Here is a 21,022-nt window from a genome sequence, read left to right on the forward strand (position 1 = left end):
ATATTTACTAAATCGTAACGTTAATACTAATAGTCTAAAACTTCATTTTACTAGACTAGTTTACTATAGTAAATTGAGTATTAGACTTAAATATATGTATACTTAACTGTGGTAACAATAGTAAAGTAAAGTAATTTTTATGCTTTGCTAATATATACCATGGTATTGTGTAGTACTTACTATGGTAAATTGAAAACTGTAGTAATATAGTTAGTGTAATGTAGTTTAATACATCCATATTAGTACTTTTCATTACAGCAAGGTTGAAGAACATACATTTTAGGAATTTGCTTTGGAGTTTTACCTCCTGTTTACCACAGTAAATCCAATAATATAATGCAATATTTCCGAATGTGGGCTTTCCAGTTAGTTCGTTCAAACATTGAGTATTATAAACTGAAAAGGGGAATATACAGTACTTGGATGTAATAGGTGTTTATCGTTCCTTGTCTTCCTGTAGGAGTATGTTCTGGCCCACACGGAGATGCCCACCACACTGGAAGGGGCTGAAGCTGCTATTAAGAAACAAGAAGACTTCATGACTACCATGGACGCCAATGAGGACAAGATCAATAGCGTTGTAGAGGCCGGACGGAGACTGACCAGTGATGGAAACATCAACGCTGAACGCATCCAAGAGAGAGCGGCATCAATCGATGATCGGTAATCCGAACTCAAATTCTCAAAACTTGTTTTTGTTCCCAAGTTATGGGTCACTTATGCTGGGTACACATTACATAGCTATTTGACGATGGATTCGTGGAAATCGATGACAAATGCCCAAAGTATAATCGAACACATTCCAGGTCTCATCCTGAGATGCCTTTTAAACAATATAGGAGTTCACATTTATTTCCTTTACATTTTTGTTTAATACAATTCTAGTCTTGTAATGAAAAAGTTTTTGCCTAGTTTAAGCACATGCCTTCATATAAAAAAGATTTTTAAGATCATGAGAAACATTTCAAACAAGAGGCACTAAACTTATAAACGGTATTGTGAATAGATTATTATTGTTATGAGGAATGACCTATATCAGAACATAATGAATACAAGTTTTGTTTGATGTTTAACCTGCAGACATAAGAAGAATCGTGAGGCGGCTGTGGAGCTGCTCATGAGACTGAAGGACAACCGAGATCTGCAGAAGTTCCTGCAGGACTGTCAAGAGGTGACCTGCCACTGAAAATCTAAACATCTCATTGAATGGCTCTTTAAAAACCCAAATCTTGATCTTGTCCGTTTATAATGTGAATGTGTTTTGATGTGTGTTCAGCTGTCCCTGTGGATCAATGAGAAGATGTTGACGGCACAGGACATGTCGTACGATGAAGCTCGTAACCTGCACAGCAAATGGCTGAAACATCAAGCGTTCATGGCAGAACTTCAGTCCAACAAAGAATGGCTGGATAAAATCGAGAAGGTCAGTGTCTGCCTGTCTGCGGCTGCTCACGCGTCACCGTTAGGGATGTAACGATGTTACCATACTGATCTCACGATACGCTTCAGTCACGTTTTGAGTTTCGACTGCACAAAATGAGTTGAGACAAATTAGAAATGAACATCTGACCGTGCATTATTTCTGAAAGCCTGAACATTTCTTTGTCAAATTAAAATATATTTGATTTCAAATAACAAAAATAAATTGCAATAAAAAACAAACATTCCAAATCAAATAAAAAACGAATAACACAAAAGTCTCTTTAATATAAGCAAAGACTTTGTGCTTTTCATAACTTGGATAAAAAATTTTTTAAAGATACATCAGCATATCCACATTTACACTGTAAGCAAAACATGTATTACGATTCATCTAACATATTATAATTGATTTTCAACCGGCTCTCGGTGAAGCGTTACATCCCAAGTCACCGTGTGTGATGATGTAATGATGATGTAATCCCGTTGTTCTTCATCTGTGTACAGGATGGAAAGCAGCTGGTGTCAGAGAAGCCCGAGACCGAAGCCGTAGTGAAGGAGAAGTTATCGGGACTGCAAAAGATGTGGACCGAGCTGGAATCCACCACACAGACTAAAGCTCAGTGTCTGTTTGATGCCAACAAAGCCGAGCTGTTCACGCAGAGCTGCGCAGATCTGGACAAATGGCTGCAGGGCCTGGAGGGACAAATCCAATCCGACGACTACGGCAAAGATCTGACCAGCGTCAGCATCCTACTGAAGAAACAACAGGTCTGATCACAATAGGTCGGTTTGCTTCGATCTGATGTCTAGATGAGCACGAAGTGAGTGTTTTGTCCTGCGGTTTGTCCAGATGTTGGAGAGTCAGGTGGAGGTGCGTCAGAGGGAGGTGGATGAGCTTCAGTCTCAAGCTCACGTGCTCAGACAGGAGGGAAAAGACACGGATGAGGTGGACGGACGCCGGGAAGTGGTGGAGCAGAAGTTCCAGGAGCTGTTGGAGCCCCTTATAAAGAGGAAGAAGTTCCTCATGGCCTCTCGGGAGATCCATCAGTTCAACCGTGATGTCGAGGACGAGATCGTGAGTTTCACACACAAGTTTCGTCTGTTTCTCTGGTTCAAGTTGGTGGTGTACAGGCTAAATCTTCTTTTCATCTCTGCCTCGGCAGCTCTGGGTTGAGGAGAGGATGCCACTGGCGACATCAACCGACCATGGCAACAACTTACAGACTGTTCAGCTGCTTATCAAGAAGAACCAGGTAACGCAAACCTTTCTTTAAAATGTCATTCTCTTCGGGTTCAAATGTTTAATCATCCATTCAAACTTCTCTGCCTTCCATCCACAGACACTTCAGAAGGAGATCCAGGGTCACCAGCGGCGCTGTGATGACATCTTCGAGCGCAGCCAGAGCATCCTGAAAGCCGACAGTCCGAACGTGGAGGCGATCCGAGCGCGTCTGGCCGATCTGCAGCAGCTCTGGAGTCTGATCATGCAGGAGACCGAGAAGAGACACAGCCGTCTGGAGGAGGCACACAAAGCCCAGCAGTATTACTTTGACGCGGCTGAAGCCGAAGCCTGGATGAGCGAACAGGAACTTTACATGATGTCTGAGGAGAAGGCCAAGGTACGTAAACCACTTAAACCATTAAGAAGAAATGGGCAGTATAGACATTTACCATCATGAACTTAACTTCTGTTTAGATATCAGATTTATGACATTATGGCATCTGCGATCACTAGGATGTGTGTGGTGGGACCACAGGGTGTCCTCAGATTACAGTAGTACAGTAGTAGTATTTTTGCCTAAATGTACATTTGGTATATATTTTAATTGTTTATATTTTAGTCAAATTGTTTATTTACACAAACTATATTTAATATTCGTTTTTTACTTTGCACTTTAAGGTTGGTACTTATTGTGTGTCTTTTTGTTATATGTTCAATGCTTTGGCGATATTGTAAGAACACGCAATCATGCCAATAAAGTATACTGAAATTGAAATTCTATAGTAAACTTCACAGATACTGTAGTGTACTTTTATAGCAGTAAATACTTCATTACTCTGATATTTTGTCGTAATCTGTGGTCATCACAGACTAATTTGTTTGAACAGATATGTGACCTGTTGTTGTATTTTTAAGGATGAGCAGAGTTCAGTGGCCATGTTGAAGAAACATCAGATCTTGGAGCAGGCGGTGGAGGATTACGCAGAGACTGTACATCAGCTGTCCAAGACCAGTCGAGGACTGGTGGCCGCCAACCATCCCGAGAGGTGAAGAAACCTGAACAATATGAATTTAAATCTGCAGTCCGTAACTATTTACTACAGTTTTCATTTACTATAGTTAATACTAGTGAATTCTATAGTATACTACCATCGACTCTAGTATACCATAGCATTTTCCCCCATGTGGGACGCTACATGTATAAAACAAGCTTGGTTGACATGCTTTGTATGTGTGTGCAGCGAGAGGATCGGCATGCGTCAGTCGCAGGTGGATAAGCTGTACGCCGGACTGAAGGACCTGTCAGAAGAGAGGAGAGGTAAACTGGAGGAGAGATTCCGTCTCTTCCAGCTGAACCGGGAGGTGGATGACCTGGAGCAGTGGATAGCCGAGAGAGAAGTCGTGGCCGGATCTCATGAACTGGGCCAAGATTACGAACATGTTACTGTGAGTGGAAAAACACTGAATAAAATTCCTATTTGACTGATCTGACTGAATTGATTTATGGAGGTATTGCTCATTCTCGATTAAAGTAAGATTTATTGAATGCACTCATGCTGGAATTAAATAAAGATTTTAGTATTGACAAACTATAAAGCAGTCGGCCACAAAACCTTATTCAGTCTGAGTATATTCTTACTATAGTCAATATTGAAGTACGCTATAGTAAGCTGTAGTTAAAATGAAAAAAAAAACTCAACTAACTATTTAAGTATGCGTTTTATTAATGAACTATATTTAATATTATAGAATAGTTTAGCATACATTAAAAAGTGCAATAACTATTATGATTTACTACATTTTGCAACATCTTACTATAGTAAATTCATAAGTATATTATACTGTTATTTCATGCAAGCGGTGGCTGTATGAGCATTGCGAGTACGTTTAATTTGTTTAAATTTGAAGTTTACTACAGTATTTCAATTCACTTGCTACACAATACTGTTGTATACTGTACATTATTTAAAAAGTACTACTTACTATAACGCACTATCATTTGCTATAGTTCTGTATTTTTCTCACGTGTATCGACTGCAGAAGAGGGCCGAGTTGTGCATTGTTTTTATTTTTTTGTTTAATTTCAGATGTTGCAGGAACGTTTCCGTGAATTTGCACGAGACACTGGAAACATCGGTCAGGAGCGTGTGGATGGTGTGAACCGCATGGCCGACGACCTCATCAACGCCGGTCACACAGACGCAGCAACGGTGGCCGAATGGAAAGACGGTTTGAACGAGGCCTGGGCGGACCTGCTCGAGCTCATCGACACACGTACGCAGATCCTTGCCGCATCCTACGAGCTGCACAAATTCTACCACGACGCCAAGGAGATTCTTGGCCGCATCCTGGACAAACACAAGAAACTTCCGGAAGAGCTGGGACGAGACCAGAACACGGTGGAGACCCTGCAGAGGATGCACACCACCTTTGAGCACGACATTCAAGCGCTGGGGACGCAGGTGAGCTGATGAGAGTTCATGTGGTTGTGTTATGATGAGTTCTGCTGTTTGTGCTCACCGTCGCCCCCTGCTGTCGTCCTCAGGTAAGACAGCTACAAGAAGATGCCGTGCGTCTGCAGTCGGCGTACGCCGGAGACAAAGCCGACGACATCCAGAGGAGAGAAGGCGAGGTGCTGGAGGCCTGGCGCAGTCTTCTCGAGGCCTGCGAGGGACGGCGGGCGCGACTGCTTGACACCGGAGACAAGTTCCGCTTCTTCAGCATGGTGCGCGACCTCATGCTGTGGATGGAGGACGTCATCCGTCTCATCGAGACTCAGGAGAAGCCCAGGTGTGTGTGACCGACCTTCAAATGAAGGAAATTAAAATGCCGGATCTGAAGATCGGTGGTTCATCTGTCTTGTTGGGTTTCAGGGACGTTTCCTCTGTGGAGCTTCTCATGAACAACCATCAGGGCATCAAGGCTGAAATCGATGCACGTAACGACAGCTTCACCGCATGCATCGAGCTGGGAAAATCTCTCCTGGCACGCAAACACTACGCTTCGGAGGAGGTGAGTGCGGATCTCTCGTCGGCATTATCAGACATTGACCGCATCTGACATCCGTCTCTCGCTTCGTCGTTTCACAGATTAAAGAGAAGTTGCTGCAGTTGACGGACAAGAGAAAAGACATGATTGACAAGTGGGAGGACAGATGGGAGTGGCTAAGACTGAGTAAGTGCAGCGTTTCCATGACAACGCATCTGAGGAGTCTATAGAAGCATCGTTGGGTTGTCATCCGACGTTTCGTTGTTTGCATGCTGTTAGTTCATTACGAAGAAACAAAAACGTCCCAATAATGCTCTGGTAATGATGTGGACGTGACTCTGTTTATTACTTACTTTCTAACAGGAAGTTTAAAAACGGATGTGGGCAGCTGTGACTTGTAATGACACTGACTTCCCTTTCACCTTGTGTTTGTGTGTAGTTTTGGAAGTGCACCAGTTTTCAAGGGACGCGGGAGTGGCAGAAGCGTGGTTGCTGGGACAGGAACCGTACCTGTCAAGCAGAGAGTTGGGACAGAACGTAGACGAGGTGGAGAAACTCATCAAACGACACGAAGCTTTCGAGAAATCGGCTGCAACCTGGGAGGAACGTTTTTCGGCGCTGGAACGGTTGACTACGGTGAGAGAGAGAGAGAGATGTGTGAAATTCTTGTCATTGTTGTATGTGAAATGCCTTGACAGTAAAACCACATGTAATCAAGTAAACAAATGAGAGAGAACGAGAGAGGGAAAGAATAAGAGAGACCGAGAGAAGATGAAGAGGGAGAGAGTACGATAGCAAGAGATGATGGAGAGACATCTTGAGAGTGAGACAGACAGATATATATGTGTATGTGTGTATTGTGAAACGGAAACATATGGCTGATGAGATAAATCCGGTTTTGCACAGCCTCACATAGAGGAAGGCTTTGTTTATGGTACAGAAGTTGGGGAGAGAACGAGAAGCTCACCGTGAGATCTCTTGTGAATGAACCTCTCGGTTGTTTCTCACACAGTTGGAGTTATTGGAAGTGAGAAGACTGCAAGAGGAAGAAGAGAGAAGAAGGAAGCCACCCACACCAGAACCTGCACAGGACACAGACGCACAACAACGGTGAGACACACACACACACACATCCAAACTCTGATTTATTGTAATAAATGCTGACTGCTGATGAAGGTTGAAGAGTCCGATGCTAAATAACAGTTAGATTTGTGAAACTCTATTGAATTATAAACGTGTGTGTTGTGTGTTTGCAGCGACGGAGAGCAGATCGCTCAGAACGGACTTCCGCCAGACCAGGACTCTCCACGGGTTAGTTACCGCTCCTGTACTTACCCACAATACACTAGTGGTCAACAGACCCCACGAACAAGTGGTCAGGGACACTGACATTACCCAGAATGCTCTCAGTCGATGTGTTCACATATTATCAGTGTATTTATGGAGGATTATTAAATCAAGCGTGATGTTGTGCCTTGAAGAGAGACGGACAAAGCAAATGTTTTGAAGAATATTCTGGGAAAGTCTGTGGCTAGAGATCAAAATCATTTTGTCGTCTTGTAATCTGTAGAAACAGAAAAAAATCACATTGTCAGTAATACACATCAGACGTCTTTGTGAAGCTCATGTTAATGCACTTATTTCAAACTCTTCTGTGTAGAAATGTACGTATATAGATGCTTTAACACGTATAGAGCCTTGAAAAGGCTTTTAAAATGCTTCGCCCCAAAGATTTCCCCCATAATCCATTACTGTACACAGCTTTGTTCCAGAGGTTCCGTGAGATTCATTACATTGTTTCAAGTGGTGCAAAATATCTGCCTTTTTCTTTGTGTTGTGAAAAGTGTTGTTGTATTTTGAGAAATTAGTTTTACTTGTGTTTGAGATTTCAGTTGTAAGTCTTTGATCCGTGTGGATGCAGTTTCCAACAACCTTCACTAACAATAAAAGAACCCATCGCTTCTCCACAGTTTCTATGTTGAATCTGTGCAGTTTGTTTAGCCTTTAATATCTTTTGTTGTTGTTTTAACATGTGTTAATTTGTTGCTCATGTCTAAATGTTTTCGTTATCAGGAGAGGAAGTTCATGAGAATATTTCATTATTATATAAATGACTTAAGTGTTTAGACAATGAAAATAACGAAGTACAAGTGGTCTAAAGATTTTTTGAGTTCCCCATTAAACCGGATTTGGTGGACCTGGAGGCCGTAGTCGTGATTGACTCGGGCCGTCAAACCGCTGTTGTGGTACAGTAACACTTCTGGAGTGAATTCTGTGTGAAAGCATGATGTTCCTTCAAATGAGTGAATCGATGAACTGACATGATGCCATTAGCTATAGTTTCATCTTCCATCTCGCATGGTTTATTTGACTCTAAGTCAACATGAAACCTCATTCTCGCTTCTATAACTTCACATTTCTTTTATTTCAATACGATATTTAACAGGGTAAAAAGGCCTTGATTTAATTCTTCAGGATTGTAAAAAGTAGATGTACCGTACGCCATGTTAAAGTGAAAAGTGAGTGTGATCAAATCACTTGAAGGATCTAAATAGCTCTTGTTTTTATACACTATAAGATTAGAAAGACGAACATGCTTTTTTGATTTCATGTTGACTTTATTGTTTTTTTCTATCGATTACTATTTCATCCGCTTTATAATGAGATTCTCATCTGTAGTTTATAGTTTCACTGGCCCTGAATCAGCGTCATCATTTACCTGATAATGATTTCTGAAACATCTCTTTCAGAACTGATCGCGTGTCTGTTACTGCGTGATGTTTTCACGACTTGTGTGTGGTGTGTAATTCTTGTTTTGAGCTGATGATTTGACTTAAGTGCGTTGGAGTAACACAAGGTCGTGTGTTCACAGGATGGGGTGGATGGTGAGATGAACGGGGTGCCTGAGAAAAGCTCAAAGGAGGGGAGTCCCGCCCCGTCTCCGACCGCAGACAGACGGGCCAAAGGCAGCCAGTCGGCCACGCTGCCGACTAAAGGCCAGGACTCCCTGACTGCTCAGCTCGAGGGATTGTTACATCGCAAACATGAGTGGGAGGGTCACAACAAGAAAGCGTCCAACAGGTGAACATCGACCTCGCTGTCTGACCTTTATAAACATTAGGTTGCTGAATGTTTGGAGAGCGCATATGTTATGACTGAATGTCTCTCATCACAGATCATGGCATAACGTGTACTGCGTCATCAATAATCATGAGATGGGCTTCTATAAAGATAATAAGGCGGCGGGTCAGGGCATCCCATATCACAATGAGATCCCCATCGGTCTGAAAGAGGCCGTCTGTGAGGTCGCCGTGGACTACAAGAAGAAGAAGCATGTCTTTAAACTCAGGTGAGTCTTACAGATGCACATAAATCACGAGCGGGGTATTTTCCTCCGGTGTGTTCTGTCATTAAAGCTTTTCTTTCTCTTTACAGACTTACAGATGGAAACGAGTATCTCTTCCAAGCCAAAGATGATGTAAGTCTTTCTATGATTTTCAAATGATGACATCCTTGATTTCACTTTTACATATAAGCACACATCACCTTACTTCCAGTATAGCCCAAACAAGAACCACATACAGAAGCACAGAACCTTATCACACAACAAAAAGCTATTTTAAAACCACATCACACCTCAATTCTGAACCGCATTACAGAACCACACACCACAAAACCAGAAATCTGAACCGCATCGTAAAACCGCATATAGACCACATCACACCACAAAACCACAATTCTGAACCGCATTGTAGAACCACATGACACCACAAAACCAGGATTCTGAACCGCACCGTAGAACTGCATACAGACCACATCACACCACAAAACCTTAATTAAAAATCGCATTACAGAACCACATCTCAAAACCAGAATTCTGAACCGCATTACAGAACCACATCACACCACAAAACCACAGATTCACGGAACCAAATAATCACAGAAATGTATTACTGAACCACATAAAAAGCAAACGGAACCACAATACAGAACCACATCTAAAAACCACATGATATAACAGAACTGTTGATCTGCAGCATATCGACACTAATGCATCACACACACAAACATACAGCAGTGTGAGTGTAGATGAGATTGTTCATCAAGTCTCGTCTCCTGATGTTTGAAGGAGGAGATGAACACATGGATTCAGGCCATTCAGAACGCGGGCAGCGCTTCTTCATCCTCCGAGAAATCCGAGATCACACCTAGCAACCAGAGCACCCCGGCCTCCAGCCGCGCCCACACCCTCCCGGCAACTGTCACCCTGACGACCGAGTCCAGCCCCGGCAAGCGTGAGAAAGACAAAGAGAAGGACAAAGAGAAACGCTTCAGCCTGTTCAGCAAGAAGAAGCAGTAGACGGCAGCCTGAACAGATTCTCTCATTTCCCAATTATTTACAAGTTCTCTTAATTTGGTTTCTCTCTCCCTTGTCGTTTTGTTTGTGTCTGCCCACCTCCAGTGATATCCCAGCATGCAATGCTCATGACGATGCTACACTCCGTGCCTAAGACACCCCACTAATTGGGTTCCAAAGTTGTACAAAAATGGAAAGATGGATGTTCTCAAAAAAAGAAGTGATTCTAGCTAGAGCGTGCTGTGCTTTGGGAACTGATTCCCGATTCGATTCCCAAATGTTTCAAAGTTTGTTTTTGATTTTGAAATCTACCGTACGATTCCTAAATATCGCTTTCTCTCGTTTTTTGTAATCGCGTGTCATTGAGGGCTCCGGATATTTAAAACATTTTCCTCAATTTTGTGAGGCTGTCTTGGAGAGGCGACGAATCTCTCTTTGTTGTTAGGGAACAAGACAGTGTGATGCTTCGAAACTATTCCATGTCCCGCATCCGCACGCAGGTGTCGGGAACAATAAAATTCCACATCGCAGAATTCCATTTACAAGTAGCTATGCCAAGTTTTGTCCAAATTTGCCTTTTAACGATTATAAGCTATCGAAATAAGATACTTGCTAACATGAACGTAGATTAACGTGTGCTTGAGGGTCTTGTATAATTTGATCAAATGAAGGTGGGTCGTACCAAACGCTTTTGTGAGCTGTAAGAATGTTAGCTATATACAGAAGACTAGTAACCTGAATCATTTTACGTCATGTTTTTCCTAATTTGTTTGTTCGTTTTTGTCATGTCTCTTGGGTTTTATCATAATATATGTTTCAAATAATTCTAGTACAGAGTATAAAATTAGATGTATTATAAACACTTAAGGCATCAATGTTAAGTGAACAGTGGAACATTTACTGGTGACAAGGTAAAGTAAGTCCAACAAAAAAATGTTTAAAAAAGAACAAAAAAAAAAGAATACGGTTACTTGCTTGTGGGCTTTAGCACTGAACATTATCTTTCCTCTTTCTTTTCTGGTTTGGCTTCATCTTGCTGTCCTGCTCTTTCATACATAGTGCGCATCCCTCCGTCACTGTATCTATTGTAATGAAACCTTTCATCTACTGCACAATCAAAAGCAACATATTAGGAATGAAATACTTTGCGATGTCGGGCATCCTGAGCGCGTATAGAGACCTCCGGCCCGACGCTCAAATGTATAAAACTGCACCTGTAGACTTTGACCCCCCTTCCCCTTGCCCTGTTAAATATGTGCGATGTCATTAAATGCTTTTAAACATTACATCGCCTCCTGACTCGTCTGTTGAATTGATCTCTTGTCTTCCTTTATTTATAACAGATGCCAAACCCTGGAGGGACACGCTGGCATTAACGTCAGCAACAAAACAAATGTCAAATGGTTTTTCTTGGTTGATATTTTACAGGGTGGATGTTTTTCGGGTCAGCTGAGAACTGCTGTGGGGGGTTTGTGGTAAGACGCCTAATAAGTTAAGAAGCAGGTTCTCTCTCATCGACACGCATCACACACCATCTGGTGCCTCCATATGTCTGAGATTAGTTTGTGAGGTCTGGCTCTTCTGGTTAAGTAAAAGCACACCAGAACCCAGAGTCACCGGAACGTCCCGTATCAACACAGCAACATCATCGGAAATAATGATTCATATTGTCAAACACGCCAGATGTTTTTATCTACCATAACATATATAAAGACACGGATCTGATATCCAGTGTCAGAATTCAATAGGGGATGAATCTTGCATTTGCATTGTTTACTGTGATTGTGAAAATGTCATAAAATCAGTTGCCTCATCCGTTAACTTTCAACATTTGCTAGTTACAGCTTGCGTAGTTGCACTAGGCGCATAAATCTTTCCTTTAAGAAACAACGTTATATTTACTTAAAAGTTTGCATTTTCATGGTTCAATTTAAACAATTAAAATCTAAAAATAAGCTAGTTTCTTGAGGGATATTGAAGTGCACGTGTTACTAGCAAGTCCTTTAGTTCACTGTGTTTGTATAATTAAATGAGGAAAAGTGTTTTTAAGGGATTTTATCAAACTCACCCCAAACCAAAACTCTGATATCAACTTGTGGTCATTTTTGTGTGCATATTAATGTAGAGGAATATAATAGCGGACAAGATTAGTCAATAGCATTTACATTTTGGGATTATTTTTAAAAATCAACATTGCAACATTTTTGTAATTGTAAAGTGAATTATGGTAAACTAAAGGTATCGTTACATATTTATTGTCATGCACCAATGACCTGTCTGCTAGCCGAGAAACTAGCATCTAGCTCAATCTTAGTTAAATAATTCCTTAAGTAATCTCGAGATGCTTTAATTATGCGTCACGTGCACTTGTGTCCGTGGGATTTCCTTCCGCTGGGGAATGCTGGGATACCCTCCCGTGTCCTCCCTATGACCGTGGACATGTCCACTCGCGGGGTGAAATACGGTGTCCCCTCATCGGAAGTCTTTCATCCATTCCGACTATAACGTTAGCGACGTTGCAATGGCGATACTATATAACATCCTCCAAAGCACTTCATTATTTACTGCTAAAAATACAAATGTCTAAACCGACCCCGTTTATTCTGAGTTTATTCGACAGGATTTGATACCTAGATTCCGTTTATAACCCATAGTTAACACGATCAAAATAATACTGTATATGTAATTTAATGTCCTCTCAGACGGATCTGTTCTTGTGCGAGGACCCGTATGTTCAGCACGCTGGACAGCGCAGTGCTGCGCTCATGGGACTTGTAGTTCCTCCGCACGTCTCGCAGACGCTTGCGCGGCCATTATAAAACCACAAATCCCCTGAGCCTTTGCGCCTCGCCTCTTTCTCTGCTCATCGGAAACGGGCCACAAGGCGTCGTGGTAACCAAGCCGAACGGTCTGCTGGAAACCAGGAATCATATTCACTAAAATATTACGTCAATAACTCAACTGAAAGCGCCTCGAAACCTCTGCCGCTACGCCGAATGCGCTCTGGAGAGATTAATCCACCGAAACCAGTGTCTTTGGTTCTTTCCCTCCGTACAGAATGAGGATTTGTGGATTTCAGACCCGGTTGTGGATGGGTCATTGATCCAAATCACGAAACGATCAGAGGAGTTAAGGGTTGAGTAAGGGTCAATGGGAATCGAAGAGCTTTGGCCGAAAGTTGAAGGCGTTTTTGGATAAGGTGTGATCGTTCTGGAGGCAAACGCGGCGATTTTCCTTCCGTCAGTGCATGACTGGGTTTTGTCTTCTTTGCTGGTTTGGGGTTTTCTCTCCGGTCCGTTTTTCAGATTTGTGTGCTTGGTAAAGACTGTTCTGTGAAAGCTTTGAATGTGATGCTGAGGGTGTCCAGCTTGTAGATTGATGGATGAAGATGTAGGTGCATTTCCATCCATATCAGACCAGTTGGTGCAGATTTGAGCATACTCTTTAAAGGTATTTGATCTGTAAACCTCATATGTTGTAGGTGCAACTAACTAGTCAACTACATGCACATTTGTACTTTTATTGACTGTATTTTAGGCTGCAATTGATTTCCTTTAGCTCCAAATATTTCATGTTAACTCGTCCCTTTAGTCCGACTGCTTCATGACACCCCTTGGGTTCATCGGACATCCTTTCCTGCGCAGGTGACCCAACAGTGAGCATTTTTAATATTATTAGTTATGGTCCCCGTGTTTTGCATGCATGAACTTGAAGGAGGTGTTGAATGGTGGCAGTGTCGTTGGGTTGGTGTTGCCTAGTGGTTGAAAGCCTGAAGGTTTCGACCCTAAAAGAGAAGACCCATCACTGTCGTGTCCTTGACCCCAGAGGGACTGTCCTTGCGGAAAGTGTCATGTTAGTCAGCCTAATGAATTTGTAAATCATAGCCCATTAGAAGCCCTGATAGCATGGCAGATAAGACGGCCCCACACTGCCAGCTGAGATTAGAGTGGATTCATGGATACAGGGGCCACCAGTGCAGGAATAACCTCTATTACACCGCCGGGAAGGAGATCGCCTACTTCGTGGCTGGAGTCGGGGTGGTTTACAACACCCGTGAACACACTCAGAAGTTTTATTTGGGACACAACGACGACATCATCAGGTGAGATGTTCTTCACAACACAGCAATGTATTGTACAGTATGTTTGTACTGCGGTATTATTGTACAATATATCTTTATAGACCGTCTTTTATAAAAATCATTTGTATCGGGTTCACACCAAAACACCTGAGGCTATCTGGACGCTTTCATCCATGCGCTTATCAGACTGTCGTCTCTCGGACGGATCGATGCTTCTGAGCTTTACACGCACAGACTGGTGTCCAAGCGTAGTGCTGCATGGTAGATGGAATCCAGTTTCCTCAATAAAGATGAGGGCGCATGCATATATAATCGCCATAATCAATTACAGATAAAAAAGTACTCTCCAGTTTTCTACTAGACTCAAAGGGAAAACACTTTTTTAAACGATAAAAGAACCCAAGTTTTGGTTTAAGCTTCTTCAACAGATTATCAATGTGTACATTAGAAACAAGTTTGTCATCTAACCATACCCCTAAGTATTAATATGACCCTACTCTTTAATTTTTTTTACATTTTTAGGCATTTGGCAGACGCTTTTATCCAAAGCGACTTACATTGCATTATCCTATACATTTATACATAGGTATCTGCAATTATAGTACTCTTTCAATCATAGTACCATCCATTGTTGAATCACCTTATCCGTTGTTTTAGAGTTAGTGCGACTAAAAACCATATACTATTCAGTCGTAACAATGAATGTTGTATAACAATAAATGCATAGAGCATTTATAGATGAAGCTGCAGTATAGATGATTTTAACATCTGCATACAAATGTATTTTAGCAGCAGCCACTCCAAGTCCTAAATCATTGATAAATATGAAAAACAAAAGAGGAGCTAAAATAGATCCTTGGGGTACCCCTTCTTTTACTTGACAAAAAGAGGAACTGCAATTTTCTCTCCGGTTTCGTAACAGTGATCTTATTCCTTTTATTGGCCAAACTCCCAGAAAAGCACGCCCACGCGTCATCCAGCGAGCGAAAGAGAGAAATAGGCCACTAGGGATGTCGCCGTGATGAATTTTCCCACCGGTTAGTCGTCTTTTAAAAATCGGGGTTGGGAGTTTGCTTTGGGTTGGTTGAAGATGCGGCCCTGCACATGACTCATTTGAGTTTCAGTTTTAAATAGCAGCGATTCTGGATCGGCAATTGCTTGAATTAATGGTGGGTTCAATATCTTTTTCAATAAAAACACACAAAACTATCTAAAACTACTATATTAAACACAGACCTTACAAAACAAATAATCACATTCACAGCACAGACATCAAGCAAAAAATAAATAAGTTATATTAATTTAAAAAACATTTACGTTATATAAGTTGCTTATTTTAACAAAACGGGTTGTCACGGCACACATTGTGCAACAAATAAATAAATAAGAAACTAATAAGAAGGGAATACGAAACGAATAATGTTACTGTTAAATAGCACCTGCTTTTGAAAATTAGAACAAAAAGACAATTAGAACTTAAACGGCTCTTGATCACCGTGCTTAAATATTCTACTACATGTTCTTTGCTAGAAAAGCCTCTGCCCTCATCTTGTCAGTCAGCACTTCACTCTCCTCAGATGATGAATAAAATCTGACTTCTGCTGCTGATCTCACTGCGACACTTGTTCCGCAAACGCTGAATATAGCAGCCGCATTCAGACTTGCAACTGTAGTTTGGTCTTTAACTAATCTAAGTGATTTATCTAATCTAAGTGATTTATAAAGATTTTAAATGATGGTTGGGATCAGTGTTGCGGTGGGCAAGTGATGTAATCGGTGGGCGGGTGGACACCGTGTATCACGGGTGACACAGACTATCGCAACAAACCTAACGCCCACCGGCCAACATGCTAAACCCACCAATGCTGCTTCACTCGGCTGACGGAAGTTCACCTGTTCTTGTTTGCTCAATGCATTTGGGTGATGAATGTCATATAAACGATGGTTATAACGCTGGATTTTGTTGATCGTTTGAAACCGTTATACTATAACGTACACCAGAAGGAAGCATTATAAACTCATGGAACAGTGGGTGAGTATAATCTGCAAGAACAGCTGTATTTCTCTTTTATAAATTTGATCAAACTTAATATTCTTGGAAGATACGACGTATGCAAAGATACTCAAGATTAATATGAGAAATTTAAGAAAAGCAATAATTCTCCTCAAGGGTGAAGTGGGATGATAACAGTTGTTCTTGTTGTTCCAAAGATATAATTTATATAAACCCATGAAAATGCAGATTCTGTTGTGAATAAAAGTGAAAAATCATTTACTAAACAGCTTTTCTATTATTACTACTCATAGAAATCTATTGGCGTAGAGACCCGAGAATATCATGGAGACAATTTTAAAGACTGATGATAGTTTTGTGAAGTCCGTTTTCTTGTAATGAAATAGTAGGACACATTTGGTCTGTAGACTGTTTTAGAGAGAGCGAGCCAAAAAGATTTAACAAAGTTTGATCCTGTTTCAGTTTTCCCAACTGTCAAATCCGAGACTTCCAGGCCGAGCAGAAAGCACCGGCTCTGTTTGCACCCTGAGGCATGTCTGCTATTCTTATCATCTGGTTCTGTTCATGCCAACTATAATCTCAGCCAGACCTTCAGCCAAATGTTTGCCCGGGCGGATCACGCTGATATCACTGCTCTGTTTGTGTATAATGAACTCTAATTGGCTGTTTGAGAAACTGGAGTGTGGTGCAGTGCAGGTGAAGCCGACGGGGGATATGGAGTGAATTATGGGATGGCTGGGTGGTTACATTGTCCCGGTCATTTCCTTAAGCACTCCCTTAAGTGTAACGTGTCACCAGAAAGAGGTCATTTCACCACAGATTAAAAAAATCTTATATTTTGTATAACAAAGACTGTAGGATGAGTAAGATTGATTTGCTTTGACATACTATTTGAAAACAAGTTATAGGTTGAATCCTCTGTAAGTAGTTTTTGAAAAAGCAAATGCTTAAAGTAAATGTAAATGACATTATTACCGCTGGTTTTAGTAAGTGTTGTTGCCTTCTGTCAGATATTAGAACACACACACACACAATGGTCATGGTCGAGAAGCGAGTATATTAACCCAGTTCATTTCACTGCCTGAGGGGAGAAATTGCTATTTAAAGTCATAATAGCAGTTCTGTAGAGAAACATGCATGATGCTTTCAGCACAAGAGTTTATAATGTGCTTCTACAACACTGAAAACTAACAGAGAGACACTGCGTCATTCTGAAGTGAAGTCAAATTTGATTTATTTTAATTTTCTGTTTAATTCCATTGTTGTTTTATTTATCTTTTCAATTAGTTTTTACTAGAGATACACGATAATCGGCCATTTTGGTATCGAGCAATAAATGGTCATGTTTAATGTTATCGGTAATAACATTTAGGCCGATATATTGTAGCTGATAAATCATGAATAATTTCATCTGGCTTAACTTCTTCGTCTGCTCGCAGTTAAAATCCAGTTCTGTCTCTCTGTCGAGATCATTCACTTACTGATATTAGCAAAACATTATTAATGTACAGTAGGTGCAGTATGTAGATATTTATAAATGTGTAAATTATAGGAACAAAAACATATTGTTTGTATCAGACTGCTGTCTGAATGCTTCCTGTCTTGAGACCTGTTTGACTCATGGCTGTTTAGAAAATGTTTCTGGGTTTACCTGGAAGAACATCTATCATTTGTTTATTAAATAAAATAAATACCATAAAAGTATATAAAAGCGGTTGTGCACTTTTTGCCTTTTGTTTCTTAGGAAATGTTATATTATTTCTAGATACTTTATATCGGCCAATATATCGGTATCAGATTCCGATATTAAAGAATAATCCGTTATCGGCCAAAATTTACAACTCTAGTATTTACATTTATTCATTTAGCACACACTTTTATCCAAGGTGACTTACAGTTGATTTATTGTATATGTTTAGTGTTCATGTTAATATTCAAGTTCAGCAATGATCTGTTTTATTTTATTTTAATAACACACGTTTAACATGGTTTCAAAAGGTTTCATTTTCCAATTTTTTTGTAATGTAAACACTAGAGACTAGAGCTATAACGCCTCTGCGCGCATTCATAAGCACGATTCAGGTTAGACAACCGTGCCGAAAATTCAGAAACGTGAACAGTTTGTAATAGTGGCGTGTCGTATCAGGCTCACGTGGATATACCTGTAACCGTTTCAGATTGTGCCTAGAACGGTTCGGTGCAATGGTGGAAAAGCGCTCACTGATGTGACTGCCAAAATATATTTCAAGGAAGTTCTTTTTACCTGAGCATAAGGAAAACAACTGCAAAACAACAGCTTACCAACACCCTTGTTGATTAGACAAAATAAATCTAGTTTCTTTAGTCGATGCATTTAGTTGGTTTTCTAAATAAAGATTCAACACTGAACCCTGAAGCACCTTCATTGGAAGCACAGGGTTCTTGACCGTATGGTTTTAAAGCCATGTCTACACCGGATGCTTGCGCGATCTGAAGCAACAGGAGACGAAAAAATATGCGACAATCCCAGTAGAACAAGCCACGTGTCACTTCGCATTGCGCCGTGCCGCTTCCGGTGTAGACACGGTGTTCAAGATAATTTATTGTGGCCAATCTAAATGTAAATCACCAGTCAACACCAGGGCTTGAAAGCCCTTTTTGGTTCTTGTAATAAAATGATTTTAGGTGATAAAGACATTGATTTAAACACTCGTGTGGTGAAGATGTTTTGCTGATGTTAAAGTGTGGGGTCGTTTCTCTTAACCCGTGTCTTTACCTTCTGGGATCTGTAGGGCTCTTAACACAGCTCAGATGCTCCGTTGAATTAGCATGAGCTCAAATTCCACACCGTCCCATCCGCATGTAAAAGAGAAGAGAGTGGATTTGCATCTTTATTTCTCTGCCGTGGATTGTCATGTCGAGGATTTCGAGCGCTCATTATGGCTTAAAACTCCAAGCGCTTACTCTGGTCAGAGATGCATTCATAATGGCGTTATTCTAATGAACAGATTCTACATTCCCAGTTTAAAATAGCACAGATATTTTGGGTGGAAAATTGAATAAACCACATGGGAGTTTGGCTTCTTGAAGTCGTGTGCATCATTGTATAAATAAAACGTGTGTTTCCGTAAGAAGATACCAGCGGTTTCAAGATGGCTTTATAACTGTGAAATGATGCTCATCTCTGCAGAAAACACTACGCTGGATTGATAGAGGTGGTTGTCAGGGCGTTACTATGTGATTACTAACAAATGATCTGAGTGGTTTTAAATTCTGTCAATCAAAACATGTGGAACACAAAAGAAGATATTTGGAGAAATGTCTCTGGTTTGTTTTCAATGAGTGTTGTTTGATCATCAACATTCTTCAAAATGTTTTCTTTTGTGTTCTGAAGAAAAAATACACTCATACAGGTTTGACATGACATGAGAGGGAAAATGCTGAAATAATTTGTATTATTAAGTGACTTACAAAGAGTTCTGGGAGCAATACACGATATGTCATAAAAGAGCAATAGTGCGATAGGTGCTAATGTTTATTATGTAACATTTTGTGCAATAACATTCATGTAATCATACAATCGTTCCCTCTCTCTTTCTCTGTGAGTTGTTGTATGTTGCCGGTGGGCTTCTGTTCACTGGTGTATATCCGTCGAATGCTGATCTTTCCCACAATCCTTCAGATGTTCAGTCATTCAGTGTCTGCAGTATGACGCTTTGAGATTGTCACGAGTAAAACACCCACGAGCATCCAAACACACACACACTTACAAACACAGAAACGCGTTAGGTTTCTATACAAACTGTATATTTTATCCTTTAACCCTCACTGTACGCCTAAAACAAACCCTCACCGTTTTCATTGTACATTTTCAGGTAAGCATTATTTAGTTTGTTTAATAATTAGTTTACAATCAATCTCCTTTTTAATCTCCTTGTGGGGACATTTAGTCAATGTTCAAAACCCCTTTACAAACACACAGACACCCAGATCCCCCTCTTCCATATTCAAAATAATATAGAATGCAAAATGAAAATGAAGCCTGTTTCTAGAGCCAGTAAAAAGTTGTGTGGTATTAAATGAATAGGGTATATTTTTGCTTTATTTTAGTTTGCTGTAATCTGTATCTTTCCTTTTCAGTAATGTTATTTCTGTAATCCTGATTTGTTAGTGCTGGCATGTGTGAGTTCTGCTGTGTATTTATTGATTTGAGAATGAAATGCAGCCCGTCTTTGTGAGGTTTGAGTGGTTTGATATCAGATACACACACACACACACACACACGTGTATGTTTTATTATTTCTGTGGGGACAGTCCATAGGCGTAATGAGTTGTATACTGTTCAAACTGTATATTTTATCCCTTTACCTGAAGATCGTAGAAAACTTTTGCATTTGTAGATTTTCAAAAATGATTTTTCTGTACAATTTATAAGCTTTTGTGGCCGTGGGGACCTCAATTATGGTCTTTACAATGACACGAGTCCCCTGAGCTGGTGTGTATTCAGGTTTTTGGTCCCCACTAACATATGAAAACCAAGCTCAGTGGTAAGAGCATTACGATAACAATGCAAGGTTGTGTTTTTGATCCCAGGGGATTGCAGATACCTATGTAAAATGTATAGGAGAATGCAATGTAAGTCGCTTTGGATAAAAGCATCTGCCAAATGCATAAATGTAAATGTAAGTCCACACACACACAGTTTGAAAAAGCTTGATTCTCACACACACACACACACACACACACACACACACACACACACACACACACACAGTTTGAAAAAGCTTGATTCTCACACACACACACACACACACACACACACACACACACACACACACACACACACAGTTTGAAAAAGCTTGATTCTCTCACACACACACACACACACACACACACACACACACACAGTTTGAAAAAGCTTGATTCTCTCACACACACACACACAGTTTGAAAAAGCTT

The 21,022-nt window shown here is 40.7% G+C and overlaps 2 protein-coding genes across 4 annotated transcripts in view; both read left to right on the forward strand.

The window, feature by feature from the left end:
* The window catches only part of sptbn1 (spectrin, beta, non-erythrocytic 1), a 54,562-nt gene extending 43,287 nt beyond the window's left edge, over window positions 1-11,275 (forward strand). For all 3 annotated transcript variants that reach the window (XM_079483475.1, XM_079483476.1, XM_079483474.1), the window contains 20 exons: window positions 461-663; window positions 1,081-1,171; window positions 1,277-1,423; window positions 1,927-2,190; window positions 2,273-2,497; window positions 2,586-2,675; window positions 2,763-3,041; window positions 3,560-3,690; window positions 3,886-4,090; window positions 4,732-5,106; window positions 5,190-5,434; window positions 5,518-5,656; window positions 5,734-5,818; window positions 6,072-6,268; window positions 6,645-6,742; window positions 6,889-6,943; window positions 8,505-8,713; window positions 8,808-8,981; window positions 9,068-9,110; window positions 9,762-11,275. In XM_079483475.1, the coding sequence (XP_079339601.1) occupies window positions 461-663; window positions 1,081-1,171; window positions 1,277-1,423; window positions 1,927-2,190; window positions 2,273-2,497; window positions 2,586-2,675; window positions 2,763-3,041; window positions 3,560-3,690; window positions 3,886-4,090; window positions 4,732-5,106; window positions 5,190-5,434; window positions 5,518-5,656; window positions 5,734-5,818; window positions 6,072-6,268; window positions 6,645-6,742; window positions 6,889-6,943; window positions 8,505-8,713; window positions 8,808-8,981; window positions 9,068-9,110; window positions 9,762-9,992 (3,486 nt within the window). In that variant the 3' untranslated portion in view covers window positions 9,993-11,275. The remainder of the gene's footprint in view (window positions 1-460; window positions 664-1,080; window positions 1,172-1,276; window positions 1,424-1,926; window positions 2,191-2,272; window positions 2,498-2,585; window positions 2,676-2,762; window positions 3,042-3,559; window positions 3,691-3,885; window positions 4,091-4,731; window positions 5,107-5,189; window positions 5,435-5,517; window positions 5,657-5,733; window positions 5,819-6,071; window positions 6,269-6,644; window positions 6,743-6,888; window positions 6,944-8,504; window positions 8,714-8,807; window positions 8,982-9,067; window positions 9,111-9,761) is intronic.
* A 2,619-nt stretch (window positions 11,276-13,894) lies between these two features.
* Window positions 13,895-21,022, forward strand: part of eml6 (EMAP like 6) — a gene marked incomplete at its 5' end in the record, with an annotated part of 34,086 nt that continues 26,958 nt past the window's right edge. The window contains one exon of the mRNA XM_079482510.1: window positions 13,895-14,091. Coding sequence (XP_079338636.1) covers window positions 13,895-14,091 — 197 coding nt within the window. The remainder of the gene's footprint in view (window positions 14,092-21,022) is intronic.

The sequence above is a fragment of the Barbatula barbatula genome (assembly GCF_947034865.1).
Source record: "Barbatula barbatula genome assembly, chromosome: 20".
Classification (NCBI taxonomy): domain Eukaryota; kingdom Metazoa; phylum Chordata; class Actinopteri; order Cypriniformes; family Nemacheilidae; genus Barbatula; species Barbatula barbatula.